Below are 19,753 nucleotides of genomic sequence, written 5' to 3' on the forward strand. Positions count from 1 at the left end.
ACTTTTAATTAATTTCCAGTAATACGCTGCCCTCTGCTTCGACCTGGCAATGCCGCTGTGAGTACATGAATGTAAATTCACAATCAGAGTCTTTACAGTGCGTTTCCTGAATCTTTGACTTGGCTTTGGCTTTCACCAGCAGTCATCGAGGTAATTTATTAATCTGTTTTAACTGCTCCGTGAGTCACAGCTTTCTATTTAATTTCATAAATATTCACAGGATTTGGGCTCTTGACCCATGTTGCTCCACATCAAATGACCTCCAAAAACCTTTAAGCCAACTGGCAGCAGCTTTTTACATCCACTGCTGGAGCCACACAAACCGAGTCTCTCCATCATCTCTAATAGCACCACAGCAGCAGGTTGCAAATCTGGAACAACAACTGAGATCTGGAGACGTTCCCAGAGTCAGCTGTCAGTGGCCGTTGCCACTGTCAGCTTTAATTGTGACTCGAAGCCAAAAATTGCAGACAAACTACCCAAATTAAAATTCAACGGCTTAAAAATGCAGTCCATGTAACACACACTGGCATGGTAAGTGCCATTGCAGTTTCTACAATCAAATCCAGCTTAACAATGCAGTGTGTAAGTTCTTCAAAACTTTACGAGCATTTAGAGATCCCTTAATGTCTCACTTTGGTCACATATTTATTCCAATTAGCCTCTGCAGTCAAGTGGGAAACTGTTTACTCACTGGTGATGCCTGCATCCTTGATGATGCCATCTTGGCACTCGTGCCACCCTGTAATGAAACAGACACAGGGTGAACTGGGTTTAATTGTCATATTATGGGAGCTGTTTGTTCAAAGAACGAGTATTTAGGGGGATGCTGGGGAGCGGAGAGGTGAGGAAATGTCTGACCAATCTTATTAAACAAGTTGTTCCCATGCAAATGTTCTCATGCAAATTCCCCATTTTTACAAATAAATTACCCCAAGACAATCAATAAGCCATCATGTTTTATCTATTCAGGCTTTGAACACAAACTGGAATTAAATGCACCTTAATTAAGAGTGTATGACGACTTTCTGGCAGGTTAACTTTTATTGCCGGCTGCCGAAGCAGAAGGTAATCATGTTTTTGCCTGTTTGTCTGTCAGCAGCATTAGCGAAATGCCTCATAACCCAATGGACACATTTTAACAACGCTTTCAGGAAAAAAGTATTTCATGTACATCTATAACTGATTAATGTTTGGAGCCAAACCAATTCAAGATGGCCACCACAGCTAACTGACCTCAGCAAACACAGAAAACAGCTGTAATTCAGTCAGTTTTACTGATATTGTGCTAAAATGTGGTGTGCTACTTATTGCGTAAACATCAAATGTTTGAGTCAACCCCATTTGTCTGTTAACAAAATATGTAATGAACCACTTGACAGATTCCAATGAAACATTCAAAAAGTAATCACTGGGTGTACATCTACAACTGAATAGCATTTAGAGTCAAATCTATTTAAGATGGCCAGCACAGCTAATTGTCTTCTTTCAACAAAACAGATATAACTTACCTAGTTTACAGATACTAAGCTAAAATTTGTTTTGGTAGAAAACAGAGTCATTCACTAAGCAAACTCTGAATATGACTTTCTTTGAACAAACATGACTACAACTTATACTGTAAGATTATTTAAATCTAAAACTCTAGCATGAAAGGCAGTGGGAGATGTGCATTTCTTTAAAGAATGCTAGGCTTTTAACTTTTATGTTTATTGTATCTGTTTAATTTTATTTTGCTTCTGTCTTTTGTGATAAAAAAAAAAGTTTTCCAGTTAATTCTGATCCAGTTTCAATTTTGAGTTCATTATGATAATTAATGTTAATTTCTGCATAGTTAAAAGAAAAGAAAATGTCTTTATAACTTTGTAAAACATCGTTAGTCTCTTAAAAAAGTGCTCTACAAATAAAGCCTGACTGATTATTTGGTGGGAAGATACACAGAAAATATATTTTTTCAGAAAGTAAAAAATAGACAGTCTTTATTTAATAAATCTGCAGTCATGGAAACCCACTGATCTGTGACCTTGTGCGCATTTCATTTGGCCAAGGCTCCCCCTCTACCCCTCTTATACTGGCGATTAGACCCACGTGGGTCAGCTTAATCTGACTGACTGCACATGTTTACTGATTTCCCATCATGGGAAGAGTCGTGTCTGATGCTGTCCTGTCGTGTCACCCATCAGCTGCACTCCCAAAGGGGTTTAGAAAAAGACTTCGCTCATCTTTTGGAAGAAGGAGACGCCACATTTAAAACTTTTTTTGTTTTTTTCCCCCACGTGAAGGACGGTATTTAAGTGGATATAAAAGTGAACAAGGATTTTCTTTTTCTCACTTCATCCTCTGCTATCAGAGGAAGTAAACTTAACTGGACAGCAGGCGGTGTAATGATTTGTCTGCAGCTGTGTGCGCGCGCTCAATCGCCAGAGCTCGGTGCGCACTCAGAACAGAGTGCATGATCAGAAGCAGCAACTTTATCAAAATGATGCTCAACTTTCCACTTCGCTCGCTGTTTCCACTTGTGACAGTTTTTACAGCTGTTAAAGGTGAGCCTTCTGCATTTGATGGAAGATAAACTCTTTGTTTTATTTCTTGTCTGGTTTAAAAAGATTTGTGATTTTTACAGAAGCAGACCTGGATAACTGGGTTGGCAGTAGCCTCTAGGCTTCAGCTGCAAGAGAACTGTATATAGTAGATTAAAATAGAAACATTATTTCCTGTTTTTTTTCCCTTCATTTTATAAGACGATAAGTTTACTAAAAGTTTATGCAACTGATGCAAGCCTTAAAAAAAGAAGTATTTACAGAAGATTTGAGCAGTTTTGCAGAAAATCCCAGATTTTTGTCTTTATTTATCAGTTCATGAGGCTATCAGGTTGAAAATGTCTGTTTTGTCTGGTTTTGTGGTTATAACCCATAGCCTCATCCCATTTTTGTTATCCCTCTGTCTAAATGAAAGCGACAGCAGGCTCTCCAGGCTTCATCTGTGGGATTAAAGAGGCCTAAGGCTGAGGTTGCACAGCTGTTTCTCTGGTTGTTTAAAGATAACCTGCATTGGGAACTACGAGGCCAGGCTGTCTGTGTGTGATACCACTAACATGCAAGAAACCACTAATTCAGATTGGCTGGGATTCTATCTATGCAAGAGATCTGTGTGCATATTTTCCATCATGCATGTGCTGAGTTTCTGCTACTGCAGGACTCAGCTGTGTCTCGGATGCATGTCTAAGTAATAGGGTTTGACTCTTGATGTCTTCTGTTCTTGATGACCAACTTAACAGCCTCACTTTCCAGAACAGCCACAGATGTGCTGCCTCCCGCGTCTTGCGTTGTATTTTTCATTTATTTGACATCCAAAAAAGTTGATAATTAAAAACCTAATATTAGATCATTACATTGATGGACAGCACCGTTCATCAGTACTGTAATCAATTTGTCAGATCAGAGGGAAAAATAAATATTTCAGACTGTTTTCATCCTTGTTCTCTTCATTCAGGGAATTGCTTTGACCTTCAGCATTCTGTATGTTATAAATTATGATGACAAATTTAAACAGCTGGATTTACAAGCTGGTGCACTCAGACATCTCTCTCGTGCCTTTCAGAGTAGAATAATGATAATCCAGACGGCAATTACAGTAAACTAGACAGCACAAACATCTGGCGTCAAAAAGCACTTATCAAATGCTTAAATTAAAACAGCAGTTTATTGCAAAGAACTTTTCAGATAGAGAAGCTTTTTATGTTTTTTAGGTAGAAGAAACCAGTTATTTCATAAAAAACAAAATTATGAATTAAAGGCCTAACATTCCTTGATGCCTTTACAAAAGTTTTAGATAAACCATCAAACAACTTATGTATTATCAATGCAGCAAACATAATATAAATCAATTAATTAATTTTGAAAGATGTGTTAATGTACAACCTAATCTACAAATTGTTCTGTGTCTGTGTTACAGGTCTCTCTTGAATATGAGGCAACCCGTCTAAATAAAAGTAAATAAAAATAAACAAATACTGATCACAGTCTGAGCTTTATTCAGTACATCTAAATTCACATTACTTGGGAGAAAAATAATTTGTATCGAACTTTGTTTTGTTTTACTTTAAGATTGCTTTAAATCTGTCATGTAAAAATTGTGAAATTTAGCCAATATCAATTTTAAGATTTTTCTGTAATTTATTCAATCATCAGTCCAATCGCAGGAATCAGCAACAATATATATATATATATATATATATATATATATATTACCTCTGACTACTACCTTTTCCACACTAAGTTTAACATATGTTCAGATTTTTCTTTTCACTCAAAGGGGAAATCCTATTTATATGTAAATGAACTCATGAAATTAAATGTGTTTGAATATCAGGAAAAAAAACCGATTTAAATTCTTAAACCTTTTGGGAATCAGAGATTTTGCTTTAGCCAAGGTTTTGCCAGCTTTTAAAATAAGTACAAATCTTTCACACACAAGTCCTGCCGCATTTCTGCTTGAAAAATTGTAAAATTACTTAATTGTCTTTGGCAGCGGGAAGTGGATTCTGTCACATCTAACACTGGACTGGAGCAAAGTCATTATGTGGATTGTAAAAGAGCAGCTTTTCAGCACTTACTGTAGATCTTGCATTTGGTACTGCTTTTATTGCATTACATGGTCTTATGTCAAGAGCACATAGTAGACATTCAGTATAGGAACAAATACTTAGTGCCACAGAATTTGACATAAATATTTTTGCATACAATTACTATGCTTTAAGGGGAGGAAAATATACAATGTGTACAATCTGCAAGCCACTTAGCAGTAGTAAACATTTGTGATTGAGTCATTTATCTGCTTGAACATTTTACAAGAACAATCTGTAGATTTTTGCCATTTATGAATATTATACTTAATAGTTATAAAATATACATTGCATGGTCTTTGTCCTACTTCACCTATAATGAGTACTGTCACTGTCAAAGGCAGTGGGAATAGGAAATTTCCCCTCAGATTTGGGAAAAAGGAATAAAAAGGTTTTATGTTTGGTCCTAAACCCCAGTGTCTGTTCTTTTCTTATTTTTTTGTCATTATAGGAAAGAAACCATTAAAAGGTCTTTTCCACACGGACACAGTTTTTCCAAAATGATCTTTTTATTTGTCATTTCTAAAAATATTCTTGCAAACATGGTATTGTCTCTACCAAAGGTTTCTTTCATATGAAAATGCAAAAAACCACCCCAAAATGTTGTAGTAACTATGCCAGTATGTGGTGCTGTGACACTGCCCCGAAAATACATGAAAAACAGGAATCAAGATGTGGAGCAGCCGCATTAACTTACATGTTGGACAAGAACTGTAAACACAACAAGAAGGTCTGACGACGGACCCTGTGTCACATTAAACCACAAAAAGACAGTGATGGTGGACTGGGAGTCGTGTCTAAATACTCAGACATAAAGGCTGCTTTACAGCCTTTTTTTTTAAATTTGGTGCAATAATGAGGGATTTTTTTGCTCTACTCTATTCACAGTAATGTTATTGTTCTTCAGTTTTATCTGCTCATCTCAGGTAGACAGGTTTTGCTGGGGCTGAGGAACTAGCATCAGCAACAAAATGCATCTAATCAGTCATTATTGTGACAACAGTCATGCTTGGGGTTGTATGTGAGGCAGGAGGAGGGTCTATGACATTATTGTTTTCAAAAGGATGCGTTTTGGCTGTCTAGACATAAACACAAGGGTGGTGTTTCAGGTATTTTTTTATTCTGGAACTAACCCCCCCCCCAAAAAAAAACAAAAAAAAAAACAAACTAGTTTGTGTCTCCTAAACTTGTTTTCAAGAGGAAGAGGTCTGAGTCTCATTTTTTGTGGTTTCTGTTGGTTCAATCTGCATATTAATTTTTACTCAGTCCATTTGGCATCAAACCCAAGCCCTTTTAGATGATTTGTCTCTTCAGCTTTGAGCCACTCTTAGCTCTTCCTCTTTCTGCCATCTTCATTAAAAGTTTGCATTTGTTGTCACAGACTAAATTTGTGAGTAAATGTCCATGTCAGTTGTAATAGGAACTTTGACACCAAATGCTAAAATTTTAGTTAAAATAGCAATATAATGTAAATGTGTCTGCCTGATTTATTTATTTTTCTGTCAATTCTTCTGTTTCAGTTGTTGAGAACCAGAAACCTGCTGAGGAAAAAGAGATATTTTCTCCCCCATCCCCTGTTTATCCAGCTGTCAACTTTCAGATCTTCAACGCAGACCATGTGTTTCTGAGACAGAGCAGTCCGCAGCCATCAGGGAACTCCAGTCTGAAAGTTCAGGCTAAGACTTTTCTCATCACCAGTCAGGGTGCTGGGATTCTCCAACCAGCTATCAAGGCATCATATGGCCCCCTAGCCGTAGATACCACCATCCCTCCTGACCTGCTCCTCAGTGGACGCAGAATTCTACCGGTCATTTTGATCCGCCAAGTTCGTTCCTCGTCCCCTGTTGTCAAGATCCTCTTCCATATGCCTACAGAAAGTAATATCACTTTGAGCCAAGACACATTAGGCTCAAAAGAAGATAATGAGAAGAAAAATTATGGTGATCAGGCCAAGGATAGATCTCACTGTGTGACCGCTTATGCTTTCTGGGAAACGAGGGAAGTCCGTGGGGCTTGCCTGGTGTCTCCAGGGGGATTCTGTGTGGCACAACTAAAGCTAGAACCGTCTTGGTTCAGCTCAGCCAGCAGGTCTGGAAGCTCTAGTAAAGAAGCTGAAAGAACAGAAGGAATTAAGGGACTTCAAGGGAATCTTGTGGAAGTCTACTTTCAGAGCAGAAGGGACCAGACTGGCCAGTGCACTCCACAAGATAGTCTGCAGCGAGTAGGAGTGGGACGTGGGAGAGACTCTGGGGGATCTGGAACACCTATGAGAAGGATTGGAAGTGTCACTCTTATCAAAACTCCATCAGGCAGTCCTACATTTTTTCGACTGAGACTGGGAGGTGCTGTGATGATCCAAACTTCTTCCAAGCCCCTGAAGACCACAGATGTGGCAACCTTCTATGTCTTCCTGCCAAGTGCATCTACTCTGGAAAATTTCACACTTAGGTGAGCGATCTTCTGTACTTTTCTTTGACAGTTTCCTTTTAAAAGAATGTTGCAATCATATTTACTTTATAGTTTAAAGAAATGTAAATGGATACCAACTGCAAGGGCAGTTTTTAAATCTCTGGCTTCCCAAACTGGCAAAACACTGAGCACCGCATTGCTCCTGCTATGTGAAAATGTGTGTAATAAAAAAGAACCGGGTCCGTGAAAACAGTATAGACTTAGAGGTGATGAATTGGCTGCCTGGGTGCCACTCTTGGTGAAAATTGTTGACTGTTTAACTCTTAAATAACCAGTGGCATGTCATATTTGGTATTCAAACTTAGTTTTTAAGATGTTTACCTTCTTATTTCCATAACAGGTAATGACTTTTCTTCACTGACCGATGGTTTTTTTCACTTTGTCTGCTCTCTAATAATGTTTAACATCACACATTTTTATTCAAACAATGTCCCTTTATTATTCAAGATAATATTGATTTGAGATATAAATTCATTTTCATTCATTGTATTTTGTGACGTAAAAGGGAGAGCTATTTAGTCCTTTAAACTGAAATTTTCCAGGAGCACACTTCAAACAATGAACTGTACTCGCAAAGAAACTCAAGTCGATTTTTTGTTGTAAAAATCATATTACTGTCAAAACAACCACTATGTCAGTTTTGATGCATTCTGCTCTTTTTCAGCAGTCTCTAAAAATAATGCCATCTGCTGATGTCTCTTGTACAATTAGTATACATGCGTTGGTTATATTGACATCATGACCACTCACATATAAACATATTCAGGATAACTGATGGTTTGTTGGCTTCTTGAAGAAGTGCCCCATTTTATACTGGAATAATTGATAAGTTGTACTTCTTGCATTTCCAAATTAGGGGCCAGGGCAAAAAGCTAACACAAGGAAATCAACTTGAATTGTTTTACACTAAAGGCTGTATGCATATCTTTACATATACCTAAGTTAAATAAAAATGGCAAATATGCGGGAGATGTGGCCAGCTAAAGGTTACCTAGAAGTGTCGGGCTTTAAGTATCATTCAAAGAAATCCCAGTAATCACTGGTCTCTGTAGCCAACAGAATTGAGATTAGAACTTAGAAGGAATTACATAAAAATCAATTGTTTCGGAAACATTTACAGTACACGTAACCACACTCAGTATTCAAGGTGTATGGTATATTTTGAGCATATTCATGAAGGATAAGCTCCATGCATTTAAACGATTACTTAAGGCTCTTAAACACTGATGGGACTCATCATCAAGGCCATGCTGTAAAATGCATGAACGCCAGAGTGACTTGTGTTGTCTGCCAGTTACCGGCTGCATAAATTTCCAACACATTGTGCCTTCCCCAGCATCACTGTTAGTGGGGGGAGTTATGGGGAGCACTGTTCCATAAACAGGAAAATAATTGGCAAATGATTCACTGGTTTTCATATCTCAACATCCCACTAACATTTCAACAAGGTTTTGTGGTTATTTGACTTCATAAATATTGCATCTGTTTAATGGAGCAGGAAAACAAATAACTAATCTTCTTAACTCCTCTGAGTAAAACTGAACTTAATATAAAAGCAGCCCTGCCATGATGAAACAGACTTCAAACCATTTGCAGAGTTTCTCTGTGCTGCTGCTTCAGTGCACATTGTTGGGTGGGTTCAACTCTTCTTTATTATAATGTCTCATATCAATAAGATGAATAACCTTTTTTTCCCCCAAATTTTTTAACATGGAGTAAAATGTAATTAAAAACAAAATAGCATCATTTGTTTTTCATTTTAACTTTAATATTGATGGACAATAGTACAAATACATTAAAATTTAAACAGAGAAAACATAAAATATACTTTTAATATTACATTTCAAATATTCCATTGGTTCCAACAGAGGTTTTAAAATAAGGTTGCATGTTGCATTAGAAGGGAGCGCAATAAAACAAGTTAGCTGGGCTTTCTCATGTTTGCCAGCTTGACAAAACCTAAACCTCTACTTTGATGAAATAAGGCTGTTTCGATAATAATCCTCAGACTCTGTGTCACATAAAAATGATTATGTTGTACATAATTTTATACTTTTGTTTCCCACAAAAATCTACAATGATCACTCCAATAAAAGGTGTACAAAAAACAAACAAAAACAAATTGCCCTGAAAATAATTTACTTGAATAAATGTTAAAATGTTCGGAAAGATGTGAAGAATACAAGTTATCATAATGGGATAAAAATAAATTGTTTGTTGAGGAGGTTGTGACAAAAAGCTCTTATACTTTAATTTAGACTTTTGACCTTGTCATTGTTTTTTGCAACTTTCTATGTCTATTTTCAATTTTCAATCCCCAAATTGACCAATTTACAGTCTTTTGCAGTTGTTTCTATTTAAATACATAAGTACATTTTAAGAAATAGTAATGGCCTGCACATCTTTATTTGTAAAAGACTTAGCCGTTTTGGAAAGCTCTTTAAACACTAGTACTTATTTTTTCTTATATCTTATAGTGTTTCAACTGATTTGCACGGTCCTTTTAGTGCAGTTTGTTTTGGTAGTCTATACTCTGCCTAATTGATTTGTTTTCAAAGCACAACAATTTTCTCTGTAATCCAGCGATTACAGGGAAACATAGTGATATCATGTTGCATGCGTAGCGAGCACCCTGTAATCTCCTGTGGGATGCAGGCCATTAGATAAAATTGTTGGGATGTGTGTATTGTTCAAAGGGCATATAGTTTAACCTATGGGTTAAAGGATTTCAAGTGCTTTTCTTAAATATTGCACTGATATTATCCACAAACTCTTTGTCACACAAACACAAAAGCAGAAATCAAGTGACCTGATTTTAGCTCTGTTTGCATTGTTGCGCGAAATACGATTTGGTTGAGAGACGCTGACCCTTTACCATCTGCTGTTCTTTGACTCTTTGTAAGGATTTGTGATCTCTTTACCTGAAATTCCCCAAAGTCTTATTTACCAACTGCACCACTGAAAATCTTCCAGTTACTGTAGGTCAGTATTTTCGACTCTGTATTTCTGCGTCCAGAATGGAATTGGACAAGATGAGGTGACCGAGTCCATGCAGTTAAGTCCAAGTGAAGGCAAGCTCTGAGGAGCTTGGCAAAGTGATTGATTCCTCCTGCGAAAAATCCCTGCTTTACTTCACTTTTTGGCCCAAGATTGAGTCCACTCCAGCAGGACTAGGCCAGATAATCTGTGGCCCTGATTGAAAATGAATCAAGAGGTTAAACCTATACGGCAGAGATGATCTGGGCTCACTGCCAGGATTAGGTCTGTTCATCTGTGTGTGTGCGATTTTAAGGCCACCCTACCTAATTGTTAAAGAAACTTGTGACCACAAAATTTACTGAGTATAACTTAGAGTTTCCTGTATGAAAACCTGGGAACTTTCAAACTGAATGGGTTTTGGTAAAACACTGAAGAGTTGCTCAATTGAAAGGTCGGTGTATATTCGGCTCCCCACCTGTCGTCAAAAGGTCTGACAGTGACAAGGAGCATGGAAAGAAAAGGCTGGAATGAGGTTTCACTGCGGGAAGGCTCGTGTATGCTTTGTGGACCAGAAGCTCGTTGAACCAGGAAGATTGAGTCACTGCGTCATGACACTCAATATGAGGCTGGTGGAGTGGTTTGACCCCCCGGGAAGGGGTCATCAGGTGCTTCTGTCACTATGACACTTATCTATACAAGCAGAAAGAAATAATATCTTTTGTATTAAAAAAAAGAACTGCAAGACTTTGGACAAATATTTGTTTTAGAAAGATTTATCTGAACGGATGTTAAACAAGATGCTGATTTGTATTCTGGTCTGTTGGGTTTGAAACTGTTTTCAGCTTTATTGTTTCAAATTTCATCAATTTTTTTTAGGCTGCAAGGTGGAGATTTTGCCTCTGGCAGTTCGATTTAAATCCAGAAATTGATTTTCATCTGGCATTAGTGGAATTGTCAGGTTATCAGTTAGTATCAAAAACAAACGCTGCAATATAAATCTGTGTGTGAAAGTTTTACCTCAGCCTCATTGGTTTTTAACTATTCTAGTTGTGCTTCCGTATTTCTAACTGCGCATAAATGGATATGTGTGCTGAATGGAATGGCAAACAAACTGCTTCTAGCCCTTATTCTATTATGAAAAGATTTGTGAATGTTTCCATCTGTCAATCTTATTAAACTTCAGCTCTCTGGTGGCTAATTTACTGACTGAAATGAACAAAGCAGGTTGTTTAAAGCAGTAAAATATCTTTACCTTTTGAGTAATTTGGTGACGTTAGAAGTTTTTTTATTTGATAAATATGAGGAAAAAGCAAGACTTAGACTGAAGATTTAATGGCATTTTGACAAAGTCCATTGCTATTTTCAATAATAAGTGTTTGTTCTATTGCCTGTTGTTGAATAGAAACTCACAATTAGTTTAAATACAACAACTGGTGGTAATTTGTCAAAAAAAAAATTGCTTCAAGAAAATCTTGTCAACTAACTGACTGGAGATTGTCAAGGCAAAAAAAATGTTTGTATAGTAGTTCATTAGTTACTAAAATATCTCATGAACCACTGAACAAAATTTAATGAAACTTTCAGAAAACAGTTATTGGATGTACATCTCCAACTGATTAACCTTTGGAGTCAACCTGAAACAGCCTTTGTTAGAACCAGAGAGCTGCGTTAGTGGAAAGGGCAGTTTGACCTGCCATCAGACATGTAATCTACATGACAAGACTCTCCAAATCTTGTTTCACTTCTACAGAGACCAGTGATGTTCCTCAGTTTTGGGCTACAGTCCCTGTAGCATCTCTTTGACTTTAATTTTTCATAAAGAATCTGTTCTGTGTGTAAAACACAGAAAGCTTACATTCTGTAGTTATACGTTTCTGTGTGTAAATATAAATCAGTCACTTCACTTTAGCTAAGGGTGAGAAATCGTTTGTTGTGCTTGTTTCACTTTATTCACACTTATGTCTCAATAACTGCTCTATGATCGGTCCACTGATATGTAACTACTCTTGGTGTGGCAGTTTAAACCCTGGGTGAGTGTTGGATTTGCAGGACTGTCTGTTCCAATCACATTATTTATAATTAGCATTCTATCTCTCCCATCAGTGCTGTGTTTGTGTTTGAATCAGAGATCTGATTAACTGATTCCCAGTTGTCCCTGAGGGCTAATGGGAATTAAACACCCCTGCTGATTCTCAGTGGGTGAGCAGCCTGTGACACATTCGTCTATGTTTGACCCCCCCTTGTTAGACAAACATGAAAAGCTAAGCACTAAAATAATGCAGAAGACACATGTAATGAGAGAATTTTTTTGTTTGTTTGTTTAAAGCAAATAAACACAATATGGTGTAGAAAACATTATCCAGTTCTCAACTATTGTTTTTACACGAACATCTGTATTTGCGTTATAATAAAAGTACATATAAAAGCATCTTGATGGACGCTTCGATTTAATTTTGTTTTTACTGCAGGGCTGCTGTGAAAACGGGCCTGTCCTTCAGTGCAGCTCGGCCCAGTGACCCATCACTGTGGGATGTGGTGGTGGAGCCCGGCAGAGGAGCGACTCCCAACACCGTCTCTGTTGTCTGCAACAGGAAGGCGTCCATCACTCAGAAAAGGTCAGTCCACTGCATATATTGTGTGTATTACATGAACTGTAATAGTGTTTTCACCAGCTCATTTCAATCCTGTTTCCTCAACATAACAACAGCATTTTCCATCTTTTAATAGTCCTTGTTGTCTCATTTGGCCTTGTTTATGTAAGATGTCAGGACTACCTGCTATGCTTGCAAAGGGAAGTGATCAGGTAACATTCAAGAAAAAAATACTTTTTTCAATGTCACATTTGCTTTGAAGGGGAAAGTGCATTGAAAATTAGATTTTTCTTTTTCAGAGATTATATAAAAATCTATGGCCTTGTGTTCTTAGGTTCACAAACTAGACTGTCAAAAGCTCACAATCATGCTTTATTCTGTATCAAAGGATGTACTGCTGCACTGAGAATTCTGTTCTTTAAATGAATGGATGAATGAATATCCTTTGTTAAAAAGCTAATTGACCGTCTCTACACAATTTTTGAGTTTCAACTTTAAGACCTGGTTTGAAAGAGTTTTACATTTATGATAAAAAAAATTTCTGTAGCCTGAATACTAATGAAACTAACATGACTGGAATACACACCATGTGTACACCATGAAACTATAGAAATAAGAACATGGCACGCAAAACAAAAAACAAAGCCATGCAAAAAAAAAGTCCACAAACGTAGGTTCCAAGGTCCACAACTGCAGTGTAAACTGACCCACCAGATAGTGTTGTTTGTAAAAATAATTTAAACGGTCTTGCAAACTTGCAAATGGCTCAACATTTCATACAGTACATACACTGATACACAAATTTTGTAAAATAAATGGACAGCCACATGGGACTATTAGGGTTGACTTTTAAATAAGGAAATTAAATTCATCCATCCATTTTAAATAGTCATTTTGTCCTGTTCAGGGTCAGAGAGAGCTGCCATTTGGTGAGTGATGGGCTACGTTCTGAACAGGTCAATAGTCTCAGAGACACATGCAACCATTCACAGCCACACCTTAACCTAACAGCCATGTCTTTGAACTTCAACTGGAAACCACAACACTCCTCAAACCTACTTTATGCTTGTATTTAGTTCATTCCAGCATGCTTTAATATTTCACTTCAAATTTACTTTAAGGATTTGACCCTCAAGTCGCAAGGAAATGTCTGAGTTTGTTTAAAGCGACTAAGAGACAAGCTGAGGCCTCTTCGCTCAGACTGCAGTTCTTTTATAAGCTGCTTAGTCTTCCAAATTAATACAGATTCAACATTCACACTTTTGTTATTTTTCCGTACATTTTTTGCAGTCCAACTACTTCTGCATACTTTGTGCTCTTTTAGTCATTCATATACCAAAATGTTCAGCTCATTCAAGGGATGGATGCTATGACATTTGGTTTCTGTAATTGTTAAACTTTTCAAAACATTTAACTTTGTTTACAATTTTTTTTATTGTTTTATCGAGAACTCATCAGTTCCATCTAAAGCATTCTTTTTGAAATCTGCTTTATATTCTTACTCCATTTCTCTCATCTTGTGCTACTTTTAGTTTTTAGCTACCGTTCTAGTAATTTTAGTGTTATCCAGCCTTTGCCTCTTTGAGCTGGGCCTTTTGCTGTTTTTAGCCAGTATTTTGTTTCTTTTAGTTTTTAGCTAATTTTTTGCTTCTTTTAGCTTCAACAACTCAGTGTCAGCTTTTTCAGCGTGTCATTCAGGACTCAGTGTAGCCCTCTGAGTTGGAAATCAAACCACCAACCTAGTGCCTGAGTCAGGGCCACAATAGATAATAATAATAATCCAGTCAGTGTTGCTAATTGATGGTAATCTCTGGAGCATGTAAGCATGTAATAACCAATCTCAGCCTAGCGTCTCTCCTGAGTTACAGCAGAGCGTCCCATTCTCTGATCCAATCTAGAACAACCTTTTAATCCTCTCTCAGGGGATTTTCATCTGGTAGCAAATTAATTTTGGGTAATGTTATCTGTCCCACATAAATTATTATAGACAAGCACAGCATACATACAGTGTTTTAAACAATGAGAAACCAAATGAGTAAATAAAGAAAAAGAGAAAGAAGATAAACAATTTGTTAAAGGTTTGCTCCATCACTTGTGTACATTGCTTCCTTTTGTTTTAGTCAATAAATATTTATTTCCGTTCACCTTTTCTTCCAGTTTTACCTGATTTAAAAAGCCTGATCACATCAGTAATGCCTGATGCTGATGCTAGCAGGAAACACCAGCAGCCACCTCTGCCCAGCAACATTCCTCCCACATGCCGTCCATCAGACCCACATATCCGCAGTCATCCATAATCACGGCCACGTTATCTGGGCTTAAGTGCTCGCACGTTCAGAAATGCAGATTAGGAAGCAGAGATATTCTAAGTTATATCTCTCATGCTGAGCTTTACACAGGACTCACATACGCAGAATTAAGAGACGACTCCTGCACAAACATGCACATACATTCACACTCCCACTGCTGTGTTTTGAAGTGATAATAGATGCAGTCCCAGGAAACAGGTGTATTAACCCCACATGTGTTCCTTTGTCTCACTCTGTCTCCCACAAGCTTTATTTTTAGTGGGAATCATTTCAATCCATTTAGGTTTACTCTGAGTCCTTCATTTGTAGGGGAAGAGTGGTAGACAAGTCTAATACTGAAGCAGGTGTTTGAAAGGCTTGTTTTTTCAACTTGACATTTATTCTATCTGTCTACAGCAGACATTAATCCTAGATAAGGTAGAGAAGTTGAAAAGTGACACATTCTTAGGTAAATTTGACAAAATCACAAACACTGAAGGGAACTTCTGTTGTTTTCAGTGTTGCCAAATGAGGTAGAACAGCTGTATTTGCCTCCTATGAAAAGCAATCCAGTAACATTGTTCAGAAGATTTTGTAAGTGAATGTGTTTTGGGTTAGTCATGTGTTTTGGTGAACAGGAAAGCTCTTATGAAGAAGGCATCTTATCTTCATTACCACTTGTCCGATCAACTTATTTCTGGGATTATTTATGACATGATAATGTTTTCCCACCCAAAATTTGATCATTATTAAACTTTGGTTTACGTTTTTATTCATTTATTTTTTGGTAGAGCTGGGCTACCCAAACCATAGTTTCCCCTAAACTTGACCAATTTTCCATTAAATAATGAACAAGTTTTTCCACCAAGCCTTTTACCCAACCCTTAAATTGATTGTTCTTGCTGGTAAATTACCTCGCTTCCATTCTTTTTCTTTTCAGGAAACAGTAAGGTAAAGACCTGCCTTCAAAATAAAAGCTCACATACAGTCCTGCTCACCATTATTGGCACCCCTTCATGATTTGCATAGCTGAGTGAATATCTTCATGATCATTCATTGGTTAATTCATGTCACATGTGTGGAGGCAGTCCATCACAAGTGATCTTCATGTGTGATTTGCAACAGGTGAGCCAAATTGGATTTTCATATTGATTTGCAGCAAAGGGTGCTAATACCATTGGCATGGTAAAAATTATGTTTTTCTTTGTTTTCCTCATAATGTTTATCTTTTTAAATGTTTTTGATCATTTGCTGTTTTGCATCAAGCTATCAGCAATAAAATGTTGTTTCACTTGATGAATTTCCTTCAGTAAATATTCCATTATATGTACTTAAACTTCATGGGTGCCAATAATGGTGAGCAGGACTGTAATTATCAAATGATTAAACAGACATTGTCCCTGATTAATTGACATTTTGATGGGTCACTTATAACGAAGGTGCCAAACAGAACAAAACTCCCAGTATTCTTGGTAAAAGCCTTTTTTAACCTCACTACTTTTCTATTCAAAATGTGAATTAATTTTATTTTTGTACTTCTCAGCTGAATTAGGTAATCTGTGTTGTCAGATGACAAAGCTACTACTTGAACTTTCCACTGGTGTTTTTTTATTGCTGTGTTTGGATATGATTTTACATATTTCAGTTGGATGAGACTGCAGTCTGTTTATAGATAGTTTAATACTTTTTTTTTAGTTTCTTTTTTCTTATCAATCCTATTGAAACAGCATTATTTTAAAAACATTAAACTTCTCTTTGACTCCATATTGGTTATTGATGTGGCCATAATGTCATTGGCATTGTTCATCTTAAGTTGTATTTATCTCAGTTTGACATGTGCTTATCATGCCCCAATCATAAAACCTTAAAACTGCAATTACCAAATGGTCATATCTGTTGTTTTTGCTAAAAAAATATTCTTTATAAGTGTGCATTCCAGCTATGTGGCTGTTTCATTGTTTTGCTCTATGCAAAGTTTTAGTCCACTTCAAAGTATCTCAGCTTCATTTACATAGAGCTCCACTTTGCTTTTGATCTGTTCTTACAGGCAGGTGTGTCTGCACTCTTTTCACCATCAAATAACATCAAATAGCATTTCTTTGACAATCCTTTGACCAGATTTCTTGGCTGAAGCCTCTGTCAGCTCACCTTATCTTCCCTTCACACGCTTCACACCTGATTTCTCTGTTGATAGAAGGGAGACCTCCCGTGTCTTTGTGTGAAAACTCCACAGGTGGTTTTCCCACAGATTTCAGAGTCATTTTTTTTTGTCCATTTCATTTTTATTATTTATTATTTAGCGTTTCTACTTTATTTTTTACACATTGAAAAACAGAGTATAAGTTTTGAACTGAGACAGTAACATCAGAAAGGCATGCATTAATTATAAAACAGCTCAACAAAACTTTCGGTTGTTTAAACATATATATATATATTTTACAATTTATTTCCAAACAGGGGTCCTCTGGAGATTTTGCAACTTGATTTTGTGCCAAAGGATGTTTCCAAGCAGATTGAGAGTCAGGCCATCTCGTGGCGTCTGGAGCTTCCAGGGAATGTCAAGGATGTTGGCTTAATGCGGATCTACACCACCCGCAGAGACTACATGGGACTGGCACCTCTGGTGATGGTGAGAACAATACTTGCATCAGCTCAGCGCACAGCTGGAGTGCAAGACTTTTTACAGATCAATATATGTCAGTCAGAGTCAAAGAAATACAACTGAGGATGCATCCGAGGAAGAGTTTTGATGCTCCAGATGAAAAGGAAACTCCTTTCAGAGGGAGGATTACAGTCTTTAAATTAATACAATCTTTTGGGAGCACATTCGGATTAACTTGGGTTGCTCTGCTTGGTGAAAGAGGTTTGTAGAAACATTCAGCACTGGTGGTTTAGGTTTCTTAGAATTGAAAAGCTCAATATGAGATGATATCACCATGGGTTTGCATCTGAGCTGTCAAACAACAGATCAGCCTTGGGCGTTGATAAAAAGGCCTCATTTTCAGAAGTAAATAACATTCACTGATATATGATTTTATTATTTTCAGCATCTAAAATTGTACAAAGTCTGTCACCCTTTAACATGTAAACTAATTTTTTTCAAATAATAATGAAAATTTAAGTTACATTAATTTTATGTCACGAGCATATCAAAAAATAAAAAAGTTTAGTGAGCACAATTTCTAAAAATGTAAAAAAAACCTTGTATTTAGTCAAATATATTTGTCACCAAACTTTTCTGTTTTTTCAACTGCTGCAGAAAGTGAAAACATTATTGATTTTGCCAGTGTCTCTGTGTGTTCAATTATCTGTAGCTTTAGCAAAACATCTCAACCACTGAACGAATGATTTACATTTGTTCGAGAAATACTCAATTTATATATATATATATTTAAATTTCCTTCTGTCTCAGGTTAATTACAGGCTCTTTATAATCTCAGTATACGACACAAACAATTATGCTCATGATTGGACTAATTTTCTTTCCTTTTGCCTGTGTGTCCAGATTATTTGAGTCAACACCTTTAGACACTACAAGGTGGATTTGTGCCTGTTCACAGCGAGAGACTCCCAAGTCTATTTCATGGTACAATAGTCGACATAAATCAAAGGATCATCTGGGAGGAAATTTGTTTCATCTCAGTCACTTTCAGGATTAACACGTGGAAAATGCTTTTCTTTTCTGTAGCCATTCACATACCAAAAAAACCCAACACATTTTACAGCCATTTATGGGTCACTGCGACCACTATAAAAGAAAGGGGAACTCATGTAATTTACAAGCATGCCACTCTTATTAAAGGAAGTAAAATGCCTGCCAGCAACAGGCTGTCTTACATTTTTTGTGACTTTTTAAAAAATCTATTTTAGCATTTGTCTGTCTTATCTGCAGATTGTAACCAGTTGAGCTTATTAATTGAACAAGTATTTATGATAATAATACATTTGGCTTACTGCAAATCAATCACACAAAAAAACAAGAAACCCAACTACTTGAGGTTACCAGATTATTGCAGAGCTTGCAAAAACATTGGATGTGAAGCTCTCCCAGCGTGGTTCTGGCATCACCACAGAAGCACTGCGATTGCTTTCTGATTTCCTGCTCCTCCCTGATCCGCTGGCTTATGTTCAGGTCAGTATTGCTGTCTGAACTAGAACATGTCCTTTTGGAATTGCGGTCAGCAGCTGTCAGGCCGACCGAGCTCAGAATGTGGCGCTGCCAGGAAACATCTGCCGAGCACCGACTGGTGATTTAGCATCAGCAGGAAAACGGATGAAGGAAAAAAAGAGAAAAAAAGAGCTCAGATTGCTGAAAAATATTTTTAAACACTTATTCTCGCTACCTTAAATAAAATTTTAAGACATACTGCAAACAAGGAAACCCTAAAAGAGAATTTACAGAAGCTGCTGCTGCTCAGATTTTGGAAAGTCAGTTCAAAAGAAAATAAGCTGGAATATTTGAAACATAAAAAGCTCCTTGAAGGTGATACTGTGCATCCTTACAGAAGTATTATTTCTAGTTTCAGCACATCTGTCCACCCTGTGTGTGAGTGTTGTATCAATGGGATTTTACTAAATCAGTTTTTTAAATCTGTGTAAGTCTTGCTAACACCTCCTCTCCGCCTGTCATCCCTGCACATGCACAGATGATGATAGTGATGATAGCAAGTGTTTCATGCTGGTTATTATTATAGTCAAGCTATATATGTCAAAGGTCTACTTTCTCTTTGACCTTTTACTTTTCCTTGTCTTTAAGCCTAAATGTTCACACTGTAGCTTATGCATTTATTTAAAAACTACAA

The 19,753-nt window shown here is 37.0% G+C and overlaps 1 protein-coding gene across 1 annotated transcript in view; it reads left to right on the forward strand.

The window, feature by feature from the left end:
• The first annotated feature begins 2,152 nt into the window (after positions 1-2,152).
• The window catches only part of si:dkey-1d7.3 (transmembrane protein 132D), a 31,883-nt gene continuing 14,282 nt past the window's right edge, over positions 2,153-19,753 (forward strand). Inside the window, exons 1-4 of the mRNA XM_017410441.3 lie at positions 2,153-2,543; positions 6,145-7,072; positions 12,541-12,687; positions 17,409-17,580. Of these exons, the coding sequence (XP_017265930.1) occupies positions 2,453-2,543; positions 6,145-7,072; positions 12,541-12,687; positions 17,409-17,580 (1,338 nt within the window). The 5' untranslated portion in view covers positions 2,153-2,452. The remainder of the gene's footprint in view (positions 2,544-6,144; positions 7,073-12,540; positions 12,688-17,408; positions 17,581-19,753) is intronic.

The sequence above is a fragment of the Kryptolebias marmoratus genome, linkage group LG14, assembly GCF_001649575.2.
Source record: "Kryptolebias marmoratus isolate JLee-2015 linkage group LG14, ASM164957v2, whole genome shotgun sequence".
NCBI lineage: Eukaryota > Metazoa > Chordata > Actinopteri > Cyprinodontiformes > Rivulidae > Kryptolebias > Kryptolebias marmoratus.